Genomic DNA, 16,260 nt, shown 5'->3' with positions numbered 1-16,260 from the left:
AACAACTTCTGTCCCCTCAGTTCCTGGGCCAGACTCCTGGTGGCTGTCTCTTCTTCACGTCTTCCCCTCCCCATCACGCCCACAGTCGGTCAGTGCCCGGTCCCTCCTGCCGGCACGCATTCTCTGCCCCACCCTCTCCTTTCTGTCCGCAGGGTCCCAGCCCCAGCCCGGGCATCCGCCCCCTCCACCCATCCCCCACAGGGCCCCAGAGGGGTCTCTCTGACGTCCAGACCTGACTACCACCCTCCACGGCTCCCGGTCACCCCCAGGAGAAAGTTCCCAGCCTGGCCTTCAAAACGCTCTCGAGCCTGGCCCCGCCCACCGCCTCAGCCGCATCTTCGGAGCTCCTCGGCTCCTGTCCTCTAAGGCTCCAGGCGGACTTGACTGCTTTGCGGTCCTCCCGGAATCGCCCCCGGTTCCCTGCCTTAGAGCCTCTGCCAGGAACGTCCTTGCTGCGGCCAGCCCCCCTCTCGGCCATCCAGATCTAACTTCTCCCGGTTCTCGGAGGTCCCTTCGGCTGTCTCCAGCCGAAAGGGCTCCTTCCTCCCCTGGGCTGGCACAGCCGCTGGCCTCTGGCTCTGTCATACCCCGATCGCCCTGCATTGGAACTGTCTGCGTCTGGGGCTGTCTCCTCCATCAGACTGTGAGCTCCGTCTGCAAGGGCAGCTATGGGTCTGATTCACCTTTGGGGCCCCAGCGCGGGGGGCGGGGGGTGGCGAAGCGGAGGGAGGGGAAGGAGGCTGGGAGGGCAGGAAGGGGGGAGAGCGAGGAGGGGAGCAGACCCCGCTGGGGCGGGGGGGGGGGAGGAAGAGGAGAGACACAGAGACGGAGAGACCGGGAGGAGAATGCACCGCGCAGGAGGCGGCGACCGCGGCGACAAGGCGAGGGCGCAGAGGTGGAGGGCGCGGGAGAAAGCGGAGAGGGGAGAGCCGGGCCGGCCGCAGGAGGCGGAGGGAGGGAGAAGTGGAGCGCGGCGCCCCGCCGCCCCGGCCCCTTTTGTCCCTTCCCTCCGCCCTGCGTCACGCTCCCGGCCGGCCTCCCCGCGCGCTCCCTCCCCCGCCCGCGCCTCCTCCCCGGGGCTGGATGGAATTTTTTCCCCTGGACCGGGGCCAGCTCCGGGGCCGGGGGAGGCAGGCCGGGCCCGGCCGGCGGCGGGGAGGGGCCGGGGCGGGGGCGCCCGGGGAGGGGGCCGGCCCGCGGGGTCCCGGGCGGAGACGCGGACCGGAGGGAGTCGGGAGGAGGGAAGGAGGATGGCGGGGCCGCCGGGAGGAAGGGGAGAGGCCGTCGGGCGGCGGAGGCGGGGAGAGGATGGAGAGCGGGCGGCGGCGGCGGGCCCGGCGCGGCGCGGCCTGGGGGCTGGCCGGGGAGCCCCTGCCCTCCGACGCGGGAGCGGCGGAGCCGTGAGTCTGCGGAAAGCGGGCGGGGGGTGGGGCGGCGGGGGGCGGGGGTAGGGCGCTGGGGCCCGGACCCGGGGTCCCAGGGGGAGGAGGCCGCGGCGGCCTGGGTTTCTGGGTTCTTGGAGGAGGAGGGGGCTGGGGACCCAGACTCCTGAATCCTCGGAGGAGGGGGCTGGGGGCCTGGATTCCGGGGTCCGGAGGAGGAGAGGGCGGGGAACGCCTCCCGGATTCCAGAGGAGGAGGGAGCTGAGGCCGGGGTAGCTGGACGCGGAGGCTGGAGGACACTGGGGCAAGATGCCCGCCCGAGCCCTCAGGGGAGGTGGAGGGAGAGAGGTTGGCTTTGGAGGTGCCTCTGGCAGCGGAAGGGTTAACGTCTGGCTGGAGGGGCGGGGGAGGGGCAGGGAAGGGGCTGCGGGGCTTTGAGGGGTCAAGGGTGAGCCGTGCGAGGTGGGGGCGGAGGAGGGGGGGGAGGTTGTCTGGGCTGCCAGACAGGCCAGGGTCAGCGGCGGGGGCAGGGGATGTCTGGCGGAGGAGAGGCCCAGCATCCAGGCTCCCTTGGGGACCTGGGATTCCAGGCCTCGGCCCCCTCCTCCTTCAGACCTGGGAGTCCGCCACCCAGCCCCCTCCCCCAAAATCCGAACCCTTAGCCCTCTTTACCCCAGGACCCGAGAGAGACTGGGCCTCGGGCCTCTTTTTCCCTCAGACCTGGGAGTCCACAGCCCAGCCCCCACCCTTCACAAAACGGCGGAGTCCGGGCCCCTTGCCCCTTCCTCCCCCGAACCCAGGCGTCCCCACCTCCTCTTTAAGCCCCAGCTGGATCCCAGCCCTCTGGGGGTTAAGGGGGCGGGGCCAGCCGGTTGCCATGGTGCCAGACTGTTTGGGTCTGCTCTCTGACCCTTGGGGGCTCCCCAGGGTCTGCAGAGAGGGGGAGGGGGACCCAGACCTGAGGGAAGTCCAGCGCCAACCCCCTCCCCAAATCGGGCCTATGGGCCCAGGGAGTTCGTGTCTCCATCAGCGCCGTGTCCGGTGACCTTGAACAAGTCCTGACGGTTTTCTCTGCGTCTCAGTTTCCCCAAGGAGAAATTTTGGGGGGGAGTGGGGAGATGCTCGGGTCCTGCAAATCTTTAAGATTCTCAGCTCCCCTCTCACCCCCTCCTCAGGCCCCAGGCAGCCCCGGGGCATGCTGGGAACCCGGCCTGGGCTCTGGGCCAGGTTGTGGGGGGGCGGGGGCAGCCTCCTCCCTTCCCCTTCCTCCCCACCTTGGCCTGACTCTCGCCCCCGCCTGAGGGTCTGGGAGGTTGGGAAGGAGGGAAGGGGGATGAGAGCCGGACCGACTCTGGCCCCCCATCTCCTCCTTTCCTCCTCCGCCCCCTTCCCGCCTCTCCTCCCCCTCCTCAGCAGGTCGCTACCCCAGCCCTGGGCCCCTTCTCCAACCACCCCCACCCCACCCCCAGCTCCAGACCTGGCTCTGAGCTGTGAGGGGGAGGGAGAGAGGGAAGGAGAAAGACAGAGAGAGAGAGAGAGAGAGAGAGAGGCGAAGAGAGAGGCAGAGAGGGGGCGAAGGAGAAGGGAGGGAGAAAGAAGGGGGTGGGAAGGAAGGGAGGAAAGAGACAGAGGGAGACAGAGATGGAGAGAAAGGGAGAGGAGAAGGGAGACGGCCAGAGACAGAGACATTGAGGAAGAAAGAGACTGAGAGCATGAGAGACAAAGAGAGAGGGAGGGAGGAGGACAAGGGAGGAAGAAAGACAGAAGGGGAAGAAAAAGAATAAGGAAGGAGAAAAGAGGGAGAGGCCATCTGCGAGGGAGAGTGCCGGAACCAAGGAGGGGAGAAACAGACTGAGCGAGGCCGAGAGAGAAGGCCGAGAGAGAGCGGGGAATGAGCAATGCGGAGCCGGGAGAAACAGACGCAGAAGGAGGTAGAGACCAGGTAAGCTGGGAGCTGACACGGACACCAGGCGCAGCAGGAACAGGCAGCAGGAGGAGACAGCCAGAAAGATGGAGCTAGAGCGAGGGACAGACAGAACTGGACGGAGGGACCGACCTGCTGCCTGCAGGTGCACAGACGGGCTAAAGGTTAGCCCTCGGGTGGGGAGGCTGGGTGCCCGCCCCAGAGCCTGCCAGGCCCGGCCCCTCCCACTTGCTCTGGCCCAGCCTCTCCCCCTCGTGGGGCAGTGCGGCGGCCTTCTCACCTGCCCAATGGGGGGAGCCCACAGCACCTTACTAGGCCTGGGGCAGTGTTAGCGCTCAGGGATCACAGCTGTCATCATTATACATGATGGGAGGCCAAAAGAAGAAATGAGAGAGGGGAAAAATATCCAGAGATGTTCGAAGGTTTCATATCCCCGCCTCCGCCCTAGTCCTGGATTCCAGAATCTGACAGGTAGGTAGGGAGCTGCTTGCCCAAGGGGCCCAACTCCAAAACAGGTGAGGCTCCCTCTGACTCTGCATCCGGGAAGCCAGGCCATGCCTTCCCCAGGGAGGCAGGCCTGGCTGGACTCCCGGGTCTGAGGGAGGAGGTGGCTGGGGGGGCCTGGATTCCAGGGCCCTTTGAGGAGGAAGGGACTAGGGCCCTGAACTCCTGGGTCCCTGCTGGGGAAGGGGCCAAGGGACTGATTCCTGGGTTCCTGGGGGAGGAGGGGGCCGGGGGCCCGGATTCCTGGGTCCTGGCACCCACCCGTAGAACCGACCTTGCGGGGCCTTCGCCGCACACAAGCTCGAGTCTGTGGGTCCGTGTCGGGGGCTCACCATCGCGGCTGGGGTCTTCCCGGCCCTCCCCGCCCTCCCTGGTCCTCCTGGCCCCCATCTGTCCGTCCATCCGTCTGTCTGTCCACCTGCCGCGCCCCCCGGGCTGAGGTAGGAGGTTGTATAGTTGAGGAGGACACCCACGGAGATCACTATACGGCCTCCTAGCTTTCCCCAGGCTGCGCCCTGCACGGGACGCCCGGCGGGGACCCCAGCCCCGGACCGCTGCCCCATGCCGGGGGGACCCTGGGTGGAGGAGCTGGGCTGTCTCTCCATCTCCACTGTGTCTCTGGAGTCTTCTGTGTGTCTGCACAGCGGCCTCTCAGACTCTGTCTTCATCTCTCTCTTACTGTGTTTTCTGGCATCCCTCCATGTCTCAGCTCCTGTCTCTCAGGATCTCACAGTATCTCTGTGCCATCTCCACTCTGACCCCACACCCCCACCCCACGCCAGCGCCTGTCAGGCCACCCCACGCCACACTGCCGGCCTCTGGGTCCCTGAGACCCTTTAACCTGTGAGGACATCCAGGGTCACAGGTGAGGTTCTTGGGAGCCTGGCGTCCGGACCAACCACAAGCCTGGGGATTGCCCACCTGACCCCTGACCGCTCGCACCCTTTCTCCTGGAAAACCCAGAGCTTGACGTTTGGCCAGCCACAGAAATCCGACCTCTGACTCTAGACCACGTGCCCCTCCCCCCCACCATGGTGACCTCACAAAGGTCACCAGCGTCTCCCCGGGCCTAGACCCTCCGCTATGGCCCTGCTGGCCCGAGACAGCGCTGTCCCGTGTGCCCTGGTGGTCCTCACGGTCTTCAGGGCCCCCGCCTGGGCCTGTCTGATCTGCTTCACATCCTATAAGGAACGCACCCGCATCTGCCAGATGTTTGCTGGTACACAGGGCCCCGAGCTGGAGAAGTGTCAGGAGGCATTCAGCAGCGCCTTTGCGGACCTCGCCGACATTGAAATCAGTGAGGAGACCTGCCACTCTCCTCCGGGGTCCTGGGGGGTATGTGCAGGGAGGGCCCCGAGTGCCTTGAGAACCACTGGGATTCACACAGAGAGGGGATGGTGGGGGCAGACTTAGAGCAGGATGGAGAGTGAGGGACAGACTCGGGGGAGGACAGACATTTGGGGGGACAGTCTCAGAAGTGGATAGTATAGACATGGAGGACAGACTCAGGAGAGGATAGAGATGGGGGGATAGACGGGGGGGAACAGAGATGGGGGACAGACTCAGAGAGGAGAAGAGAGGTGTAGGGGGACAGACTCAAGGGAGGAGAGAGATGGGGTAGATAGGGGACAGACTCAGAGAGGGCAGGATAGCAGTGGGGGGGGGGTGGACAGAGACTCGGAGACAGAAGGTATCTTAGAGAGACAGAGAATCTCCACACTTCGGACGTGGTGTTGAGGGGACTGCTTTTCCCAGCCTCTGCCCTCCGCCCTTACTCCCAGACTACGATGACAGAAGCCATCTGCATGACGCCTTCACCCAGATGACCCACTCTCTCCAGGAGACAGCTGCCGCCCAGGGTGAGTGGGGTGGGGATGGTCTGGCGGATGTGGGTTGGAAGCCCCCAAGAGGTAGATGTGTGTGTGCGGGGCGGGGCGTGGGGGGCAAATGTGGCAGATCCTGAGGCGGTGCCATAGGCTGAGGGAGCTTGATTATCTGTCGGGAAGAAGGGACGGCCGGATGCTGGCAGGGAGGTCCAAGAACAGTGCAGAAATGACCTTGAGTCTGAAGCCCAGTCGGGAGCAGGCAGACATGAGTTCCGAGCCACCTGGCTGTGTGGCTCCCCCTCTTCCTGGCTGTGAGGTTCTGGATGTGTCGCTGCCTCCCTCAGGGTCTCAGCTCACTCACCTGTAAGATGGGACAATTGCTTTGCTTCCCTGACGGCTGTGCAGCGTGGTGAGCGGGAGAAGCCTCCCGACCAGACAGACCTTGAGGGTGGGAGGGAGGAGGGAGGCCTGAGCGCTGTTTGCAGCATGAACTGGCCAGTTGGGGGTCCAGGGCTCAGGGTTTATTTCTACATCTGCAGTTAGGCCTTTTGTTTTCTGCTCTTGCCCACCAAGCTTTCTGACAACGACCCTGAAAGATGGGGAGGTTCCCGTCCACCCAGGGGGTGTCTGGGGAGGGGGTGAGCGTGGAGAAGACTTCAGCTACAGACCCCCAAACCCCAAAGAGAGGCCTGGGCAACTCAGAGCTGGGGTGGGGGGAGGGGCTCAGGACTCCAGAAAACACCTTTTCTCCCCACGTAGACCACCTCCTCACAGAAGTTTCTGAAAAGCGCAGGAACGAGTCCCGTTCTGCACGTAAAAGATCTCCCCCTAGAGCCGTGTGTGGGACAGACTGGAGTGGGGAGACAGTGGAGGCTGGGAGGCCTGAGCCAGGGAAGGGCTGTGACGGTGCAGGAGAGGACACGGGCGCAGATGAGAGTCCAGAGCAAGAGGGACAGGGGGTGGGTCTGATGGGCTGTTTGGGGAGTTGCATGATAACGGACAGCACCCGGGGTCCCCATGCGAGGGTGGGGGCTGGGTCATCCCTGGAGACGGGGAGTCTGGGCAAAAGAGCAGGAGTGGGAGTAGGTGGTGAGCTGGGCTAGGATGTAGTGACCGTGAGGGACGCAGGAGACATCCAGGAGGCAGCTAGACACATGCGTCCAGGGTTTAGCTGCAAGGTCAGGGAGACTGGAGACTGTCCTGAAGGAGCAGGGCTATGAGTGGGGAAAGGGCAGGCTCAGCTCTGGGCGTAGCAAGATCCTCTGGGGTTGTGTGGGGGACAGACCGGAGGCCGGGAGAAGCTGGTGCAACATAAGTGACAGGTTTCTATTGAATGTGCCGGAAACAACACTGAGGACATAGCTGTGACCAGAACTCCAAACCACTAGCCCTCAGGTTGCTTGTATTGGGGGCGGTGGGAGGCACAGACAATAAACGTAATCGGTGAAATACTATAGTGTGTCAGTTGGTAATCCAGGATATGGAGGGGAACAGAGGACAGAAAGGGAACAGGGTGCCCCATGAGATGATTATTAAAAAAAAATGTTAATGTTTTTATTTATCTTGGAGGGAGAGAGAGACAGAGCACGACCAGGGGAGGGGCAGAGAGAGGGGGAGACACAGAGTCCGAAGCAGGCTCCAGGCTCCGAGCTGTCAGCACAGAGCCTGACACAGGGCTCGAACTCACAAACCGCGAGATCATGACCTGAACCAAAGTCGGATACCCAACCGACTGAGCTCCCCAGGCGCCCCGTGGGGTGATTATGTCACGTAGGTCGGTCAGGGGAGTTGCAAATTAGAAGATGCGGCTGAGCAAAGATGTGCATGAGGTGACAGAGCCATGCAGATAATCTGGGGGAAGAGCCAGCACAAGGGGCTGGAGCGGAGGGAAAAAGCGAGAGATGAAATCAGAGGCTTGGAAGAACCACATCCTGTAGGACCTCGTAGGCCAGTGGTTGTCAAGCTCCCGTGGATGTCAGAATCACCCGGGAGCCGGTTAAAATGCAGACACCTGGGCCCCACCCTCCATTTCGGACCAGTAGGTCTGAGGCAGGGCCAGGAAGCGCACATTTCCAACAAGTTCCCAGGTGATGCTCCAGGAACACACTTTGAGAACCGTTCTTGTGGGCCCTTGAACTGACTTCAGCTTTTGCTCTCGAGGCGGGAGCCACACTGGAGGATTTCAGGGAGAAAGAAAGAGACGATATCTGACTGAGGCCATGTAGGCCAAGGGCAAAAGCAGGGCAACCACTGAGAAGGTCAGCGGTGTTTGGACCAGCTGTAGTGGGCCAGGTGGGCCAAGACGAGGGTTGGGCCTGAGCGTGGAAGATTAGGAAGGTCAAGGATGTGACCGTGCCAATCGTGCCCCATACATGGGAGGGGCCGTGTCTGCGGTTACACATGTTAATTATCCTCCTCAAGGACATCTCCATACCGGCCCTGTGAGGTGGGGTTTTGTGGCCCCATTTTCTAGATGGGGAAGCTGGGGCCCGGCTAGACTTTCTGTCCTGGACGGACCCAGGAGATGCTGGATTGGGTGTGTGCAGGGTGAGGGGGATGGGAAGGGCAGCTCCAGGTCTCCGGGACGGAGGACCCAAGAGATGGACACGCTGACTCCGAGAGGCTCTCCGTGGTGGCAGGTGATCCTGTTTGCATATAAAAACCAGGGAGTGGACAGCATGGTGTAGAGAAGGGAGGTATGCCACAGGTCATGGAGCTCAACCACCTGGGTTGAAGTCTAGCTGTGTGACCTCGGGCCACCTTCCTAACTTCTCTGTGCCTCAGTTTCCCCATCTCAAACCTGGAGGTGGTCGATGCGAGCAGCTGACCCGTCCGTAACACTCACCGTGTGCCATCCGAAGCGCTTACAGACATTCTGTCACGCGGCCATTAAACAGCACATCGTTTGGCATGGGGACGCCCTTTATATTGTATGGCATTAAATCTCGCCCCAGCCCTAAGAGGCAGGCGCTGGTATTGTCCCCATCTTGCAAACTGGGGATCAGGAAAGCTAAATATTTGGCCAAGGTCACATAAGGAAGAGGGCTGGAAATGGATGTCTCAGCTGTGACATTTCTGATTTCCAAAGCCATCTCCACCAATCGCCAATCCACCATCCAGCCGTTACTTTGGGAAAAGCCACAACACCTTACAGTTTGGAGGCCCTTGCAAGGGTCAAAACTCCCAACACCCATAACAGATGGATGAGCCGGGACTCAAACCCGGATGGTCTGAAACAGTTGAAGTTCCTACGGATACGCACTTTTTTTTTTACATGCACCTCTTTTGGGGAGACTTTACAACATCTACCCACGCCCCCTTGTGGCTCACTTGAGACAACCTCCACCCCTCTGCCTCTGGACATTTCACTCTATCCCTGTTTTATTCCCATGATTTACTCGATCGATACAGCACGCACACATACCCTGGGCATGGCTCACTTGGTATATCCCACACTCATCCTCCCTGTGAGTCACTTGGTTTGGCCCAAAGATATTCCTTGGATGACGACTCCAACATCCTGGCCTCTCATTTGAGCACCCCACTCTGACCACATCCTCCTGATCATCCTGCCGTCTCCAGACCACACATCTGCCCTGTGACCAAGGAGAGACACCTGAGTCCTTGACCCCTCATTCTGAACCCACTTCCTGGCTTCAGTGCCCCCTCTCTCCAATTTATACCCAAAGATCACCACATCAGCCACACTTGCCAATATCTTCCATTTTTATATGGTCTTAAATCACAGAGGAACAGGGCCCCTGGGTGGCTGGGTTGGTTAAGCGTCTGACTCTTGACTTCAGCTGAGGTCTCGATCTCAGGATTGTGAGTTCAAGCCCCGCGCTGGGCTCTGCGCTGGGCATGAAGCCTACTTAAAAAAAAAGTCACAGAGGAATGTGCAACGGCTTAAGCAAGCTAGAAGTTTATTTCTCCCGTGTAAAAGAAGTCTTGAGGTAGGCACTTCAGTACGGCAGCACCATTTCATCTTCTTGGGGACCCAAACCCCTTCCAGCTGCCTGCTTTACCATCCCAGGGTGGAGCCCTTATCTTCGTGGTTCTACATGACTGCTAGAGCTCCGGCCATCCATCCAAGCTTCAGGCAGCAAAATGGAGAAAGGGGAAGGATTGATAAAATGTGCTATGTCTCTTTTAAGACTATGTCCTATGAACTTGGTTATATGACCACAACTGGGTCACATGACTGCAGCTACAAGCTGCAAGGGCTGTTGAGAAATCTAGCCTTTTAGCTGGGTGGTTGGCGGGGCCGGGGGTGCTTTCCCAGCTGAAATGCAGTGTGATGTTACTAAAGAGATATTTGGAGGCAACTAGCAATCCCTGTGTGTTAGCTTGCTGGGGTTGCTATAACAAAGTGCCGTAAACTGAGTTGCTTAAACAACCGAAAGGTATTTGTTCACAATTCTGGAGGCTAGAAGTCCAAGATCAAGGCATCAGGGTGAGCAGGGCTGGGTCCTTCTGAGTCCTCTCTCTTTGGCTTGTAGATGACCATCTTCTCTTTTGCTGTGTCTTCACACGCTCTTCCCTTTGTGTGTCTGTGTCTAGCTTTCCTCCTCTTACAGTGCCATCAGTCATGCTGGATCAGGGTCCACCCGGATGACATAATTTTAACTTAATGACCTCTTCAAGGCTGTACCTCCAAGTACAGTCACAGTCCGAGGTACTCGGGGTTAGGACTTCCGCATACGAATCTGGGAAGACTGCATACAATTCAGTCCATAACACCTGCCACATTTCTAATTTCCGAAGCCCTCTCCACCAATCACCAATCCACCATCCAGCCGTTCACTTTGGGAAAAGCCACAAAACCTTACAGTTGGGAGGCCCCTGCAAGGGTCCAAACTGCCAACACCCACAAGGACGGAGAAAGAAAGCGTAAAAGGGGGGTAGGAACGAACAGAGACTGGAGACCACAGAGGAGGGTCAGGTGCATGCCCTGTGTAGCCGCCCCTAAGCTGTAGTTACTTGCCCCCTCACAAAAACACAGCCTCTGTGTTGCACCTCTTCCAAATGTTTTAAAAGGAATGCCAAACGTTTTATGTGACTTTCCCAAATTTTACATGCTGGCAACTGGTTAATTTTTAAAAATAAATTCCAGTCCAAATATAACACATGCAAGAGATGGACTGGAGCCACAGGCCACCGGTTGTGGTCGCCATTCCAGCTGGATCCTGGAATTCATTCTACACATACTTACTGAGCACTTTCTAAGACTCAGGGCCCTCCCCTGGGTTCTGGGGATACGGCACTGAAGAACGAAGAACAATGTGTTTACGAAATTAACAGTGTACACACTTACATGATTGCTGTATATATAAATTATGTAAGGGGGCACCTGGGTGGCTCAGTCAGTTAAGCGTCCGATTTCAGCTTAGGTCATGGTCTCGCGGTTTGAGATTTCGAGCCCCACGTCGGGCTCTATGCTGACACCTCAGAGCCTGGAGCCTGCTTCAGATTCCGTGTCTCCCTCTCTGCCCCTTCCCTGCTTGTGCTCTCTATCTCAAAAATAAACATTACAATTTTTAAAATAAATTATATAAATACATATCATTCTAAACTGAGAACTCTAAATGGAATGAATGGAACACTTCGGGAGACAAAAATAGGGAACTGGATTAGATCTGTGGTCAGGGAAAACCTCGCAGGAGACGACATGAGGTCAGAGATGAAGGATGGGCAGGAGTAGGGGGAAAGATGTGTTAGAAACAGAAGCCAGCATGTGCAAAGGCCCTGAGGTGCTAGAGAATATGGTTGTTTTCACACTAGGGGAAATGATAGGTGGGCACGATGGAATAGAGAGCCAGAGGAAACTAGTCAGACCATGTAGGGGTAGTAGGACTTGGTGAGGAATTTGATCTTTATCTTCCCCTTCCCCCTCAATAAGATCAACACAGGATGCAGAGGGGTTCCATTGGAGAGACAGTCCAGGGGCAGATGGAAGGACATCTGGGGATCTGTCAGGCTTCCAGGTAGACAGGGTGGGAGGAGGTGAGAAGAGGGGGTGCAGTATATACTAGACACGTAGGGACGGGGAGGGGCTGAGGAAGGGAAGGGTCTTTACTACAAGGCCCCCCCCCTCCATTCTCCAGGCTCCTTTAACGTTGCTTTCCCTGATGCTGCCGAGAAAATGCGGAAGGTCATTAAGAAGCTTAAAGGAGGTAAAAGAGGCTCCAGTTCCTTCCCTTAGGCGCGACACACACGATTAGAAAATTCCTGAGCCAGCCATCCTCTCCCTTCTGCCCAGTCCCTCTGAGCCGCTGCCCTCGGTGGGTCACTCCTGACACAGCCTCTCCCCCTGCCAGGACCACTCTGGATGTGGTCCCCGCTTCGGTGGAAGGTTTCCTCTCCAGCTAGGACCCCTTCTTGGGATGGTTCCGTCCCAGATTGGCCTGGGCCTCTCCCTGGATCTGTCGGCGCACTCTGACATTTCCTTTCCAAGTGGACCCCCTCAGTGGGGGAATTCTAGCCTAGCCAACACCTCTACTCTGAGCCCGCTAGTTAGGCCCTGTCCCTAAAACAATCGCCCGGGGTCTAGCCCCGCTCCCTCAGTGGAACACACTGGGGTCCGCCCAGCGCCCTTAGAAACAGCATGCCTGGGCCTGATGTTACTGGAATGCAGCAGGCCTGGCCCCGCCCCCTAGGTGGGCGGTGGCAGATCAGGCCTCGCCCCTGGATCGCCCGCGGCAGGCCTGGCTCCGCCCCCTAGGTGGGCCGCGGCAGGCCTGGCCCCGCCCCGTAGGAGGAAAGCATCTGGCCCAGTAACATCCCCTATGGGAGCTCCGGATGGGCACTTCCAGGCCCTCCAAGGTAGTTATGTCTCCTCTCTCTCCACAGCCCAGGCCTGCGTCCCTCCCTGCGGTAAGCACCTCATTCAAAGCTCAGAATTGAGGGGGCAGGGAGGCGGTCGGGATCGAAACCTGGGTGGGCGTCGGGTCCGAAGGAGGCCAATAAGAGCCCTGGAGAAAAGTAATAAAACCAGGTATTGCTCACAAACCTCATATAAGGCGGGCCTGAAAGCAAAAACAAGCCAATAGGAGTCCTAGAGGCCGGAGAGTATGGCGAGTCAGCCAGTGAGCGCAGGGAAGGCGGCGCCCAGGGCCTGTCTGGCCGATAGAGCCCGGAGGCTTAACAGACCTTAAGTTGGCCAAAGGGACCCTGGCTGGGGAACGCAGACGGAGCCCAGGTGCACGCTTCGGTCCCACAGGGTTCCAGGATGTCGCCCGGCGTTTCCTCTGCTACGGGTGCTACTCCAAGGCCTGCAACTTCCCGCTGGACTGCCCAGGTGAGAGGCGGGGCCTGGAAGGAGAAGAAACGGTACGAACTGGAGAAACTAGAGCTGAGCCGGGAAGGGAAGCGGCCGCACGGGGGCGGGCCCGGGTGGTGACGCGGACATGTCTTCAGTTCAGGACTTGACGGTGACTCGGGGTCAGCAGGCTAAGTTCTCCTGCACTGTGAACTTCCAACTGCCTAAGGAGGAAATCACCTATTCCTGGAAGTTCGCAGGAGGAGGTGTGAGTCGGAGCGGGGCCAACGCGAAGGGTTTAGGAGGCGGGTTATGCTTCTCTAGAGGATGGGGGGGGGGGTCAGGACTCAAGGGGGTGGGACTCGAGGGAGCTCGGTCTAGATTCACGTTTCGTGCAAGGGGACGGTCCCAGGATTTAGAAGTGGAGTCAAGGTTCAGGAGGGTGGCTTACGTTTAAGGAAGGATTTAGGGCCGAAGAGTGAGTACGGCGCCCAGGAGGCGGGGTTATGCGTGGAGGCGGGGGGGGAGGGGGAGGTCCGCTAATAAGGGATGAGGGGTGGGGCCAAGGCTCGAGAAGGCGTGGTCTAGTTCGGGGTCGGGACTCGAACGTTCTGGTTTGGCGAGACGCTTGCAGGGGGAACCTGACCCAAGTTAGGGCAGGGCTCCGCTCCTCCCACCGCTTCAGCCCGGGCGTCCCTTAGCTCCGGACGCAGGACCAGTCCTACTTCCGAGACATCCCGCGGGCCCAAGGATACCTGGCGCGGATCCGGCCGGTGCAGCCCACGCACAGCGGGACCTTCTCTTGCTCCATCCTGCACGACCAGCGCCCACTGGCGCGGCTCTACTTTTTTCTTAACGGTGCGCGCGGGGCTGCGCGAGGGGGCGGGGCTGCGCGGGGCGCCGGGAGCGCGCCCGACTGACGTGCTCGCCCCCGCAGTGACCAGTGCGCCCCCGCGTGGGGAGATCGAGCTCCAGGTCTCCTTTCGGAAAGTGCTGCGCGGGGCGCCGAAGGAGACGGAGACGTTGGAACCATGGAGGCCAAGCCTGGGCGAGCTGCTGGCCAGGCCCGAGGCTCTGACGCCGGGCAACCAGTGCCTGCTCGCGGCCCTCGCAGCCGTAGCATCAGCCAGTGCGACCCTTATGGTGTGGTGAGTCCCCGGGACCCTGGAGTGCCAGCATCCGCTCTCCTTCCTCAGACCTGGGTGTCCGGCACCCTCGTACCCAGGAGTCCAGGCCACCATCCACCTCCTCCCTCAGACCCGGGAGTCCAGACCTCCAGCCCCTTCTCCCTCAGACCCAGGAATCTAGGCTTCCAGCCCCTCCTCCCTCAGACCCATAAGTCCAGGTCCACGGCCCCCTCCTCCCTCAGATCCAAGAGTTCAGGCCTTATCCACCTTAGGGACTCAGGCTTCCAGGACCCCAGTATCTCATCCCCAACCCTGCCCCCCAACACAAAGTGCCTCCTTGTTTCCCCAGGGTATTCTTTCGATGGTACTTCAAGGGCAACTAACAAAGGTATCTTTTTCTTACTTCCTTGTCCTGTTTTCATCCCTAAAATAAAGAATGTCTTTCCGCTCTCTAGATTCTTTCCATCTTTGAAGGTGGTCAGTACCGTCGCAGGTAGCAGGAGAGGCAGCGTACCCCAGATACGTTCAGGCGGATAGGCTCCTGATGACAGGAGTATGTAGAGTCGTCACAGTGCAAGGGCCTGTGCTGAGGGCTTTAGGTGCAAGCCCAGACCCTTCCCGGGATTTCTGGCGGTCTCTCTGACATTGCAGCCTGCAGAAGACACCCTCAGATAGAGTCCTTGATGTCTCCTTGAAAGCCCGTGCCTCCCTGAGGCTTTCCTGCTAAAGGCGCCCCCGACCACCCAGCTGCTCCCCCAGAAACCTAAGTTGAATTCCTCCTCCTCTCCTGTTTTCATGCCTGAGCCTTTTTAACTCCTAAACATCTTGTGCAGCTGCCCTCTCTCTGTGGTCCCAGTCACCATCATCTCTTGCCTGGATCACTGCAGCAGCATCCCCACTCGCCCCCCTGCCTCGACTCGGCCTTGCCCCGCTGCAGTCCGTCTTCCACATAGCAGCCAGAGTAATATTTTAATGTATGTCAGGTCAGGGGCGCCTGGGTGGCTCAGTCCGTTAAGGGTCCAGCGCTGGATTTTGGCTCAGGTCATGATCTCACAGTTCATGGGATGGAGCCCTACATCAGGCCCTGTGCTGACAGCATGGAGCCTGTTTGGGATTCTCGCTCCCTCTCTGCTCCTTTCCCCTGTTCATGCTCTCTCTCAAAATAAATAAAGTTAAAAAAATAAGTGTGTCAGATCAGGTTACTCCGGCTCAAAAGCCTTCAGTGGCTCCCAATTGCCATTGGGACAGAATCCAGTTCCTTGTCAAGGCCTCCGAGATCCCCCAGGTTCTGGCCCTTGATGATCGGGCAAGCCTTGTCCCACTCTTCCCCTTGATCTTTCTACCCTGCAGTTCGTTTGGCCTTTGCTTATTCCTTGCGTTTGTCATGATTCTTGTCACTCTCCCCAGGACCTTGTTACATGGCTAGTTAACCCAGTTAGGGTTTCCTCTGAAAAGCCTTTACATGTATTAACCTATTTAATCCCCACGACAGCTCTGTGTGCCTGGCACTGTATTTGCCTCTCTTTTCTTGTGCCCCCTCTTTACTCTCTATCCCCATTGGCCATTTTTTGGTCCTTGAACATACAAAGCTCGGTCCCATGTTCAGGCCTTTGCACATGCTGTTTTTCATACTTGAAATGACTTTACTGTGAACCGCACGAAGCTACCTCTCTCTCAGTGCACACGTCCCAGCCCAAATGCCATCTTCTCTGACTACGCTCCCCCTCCATGGACATCCCCCTGTTTTAGCTTGTGCATAAGCACTCATTGGGACTTAATGTCAGCTTGTGTTTTTTATTTGGGTTTGTGTCCTCGCGTGTGAAAGATAAGTTCCTTTTAGGCATCTACTCATTCTTATTCACTGATGTATTCCCCTTTACTCATTCGTTTAGAGAATACTTACTGAGTACTTCCTATGTGCCGGGCATTTTTTTTTTTTTAATTTTTTTTTCAACGTTTTTATTTATTTTTGAGACAGAGAGAGACAGAGCATGAACGGGGGAGGGGCAGAGAGAGAGGGAGACACAGAATCGGAAACAGGCTCCAGGCTCTGAGCCATCAACCCAGAGCCCGACGCGGGGCTCGAACTCACGGACCGTGAGATCGTGACCTGAGCTGAAGTCGGACGCTTAACCCACTGAGCCACCCAGGCGCCCCATATTTTGTGTTTTTTTTTTTTTTTTTAATTTTTTTTTTCAACGTTTATTTATTTTTGGGACAGAGAGAGACAGAGCATGAA

At 58.6% G+C, this 16,260-nt stretch overlaps 1 protein-coding gene and 1 long non-coding RNA gene across 10 annotated transcripts; one reads left to right on the top strand and one right to left on the bottom strand.

The window, feature by feature from the left end:
* The first annotated feature begins 3,065 nt into the window (after nucleotides 1–3,065).
* SPACA6 (sperm acrosome associated 6) lies at nucleotides 3,066–16,038 on the top strand. 9 transcript variants are annotated; one of them, XM_045046279.1, is made up of 9 exons: nucleotides 3,066–5,107; nucleotides 5,592–5,669; nucleotides 11,741–11,809; nucleotides 12,486–12,509; nucleotides 12,856–12,965; nucleotides 13,058–13,162; nucleotides 13,596–13,752; nucleotides 13,832–14,042; nucleotides 14,477–16,038. In XM_045046279.1, coding segments are annotated over exons 1-9 (969 nt in total). In that variant the 5' UTR covers nucleotides 3,066–4,893; the 3' UTR covers nucleotides 14,478–16,038. The 9 variants fall into 9 exon arrangements, with proteins under 9 accessions (XP_044902214.1, XP_019674174.1, XP_044902213.1 ...); XM_019818615.2 differs by lacking the exon at nucleotides 14,477–16,038 and adding an exon at nucleotides 14,371–14,475 and having other exon boundaries at nucleotides 3,066–3,324; nucleotides 5,566–5,669; XM_045046278.1 differs by lacking the exon at nucleotides 14,477–16,038 and adding an exon at nucleotides 14,450–14,475.
* Nucleotides 9,543–13,602, bottom strand: LOC105261229. Its single transcript, XR_006590466.1, has 2 exons — nucleotides 13,346–13,602; nucleotides 9,543–12,947 (listed from the first exon to the last, which is right to left on the bottom strand). It is a non-coding gene; the product is annotated as an uncharacterized LOC105261229 (long non-coding RNA).
* Nucleotides 16,039–16,260: the final 222 nt, after the last annotated feature.

Source organism: Felis catus, chromosome E2 (genome assembly GCF_018350175.1).
Source record: "Felis catus isolate Fca126 chromosome E2, F.catus_Fca126_mat1.0, whole genome shotgun sequence".
NCBI classification, from domain to species: Eukaryota; Metazoa; Chordata; class Mammalia; order Carnivora; family Felidae; genus Felis; species Felis catus.
Note: the sequence above shows the minus strand (reverse complement) of the source record. Positions and strands in the feature narration are given on the sequence as shown.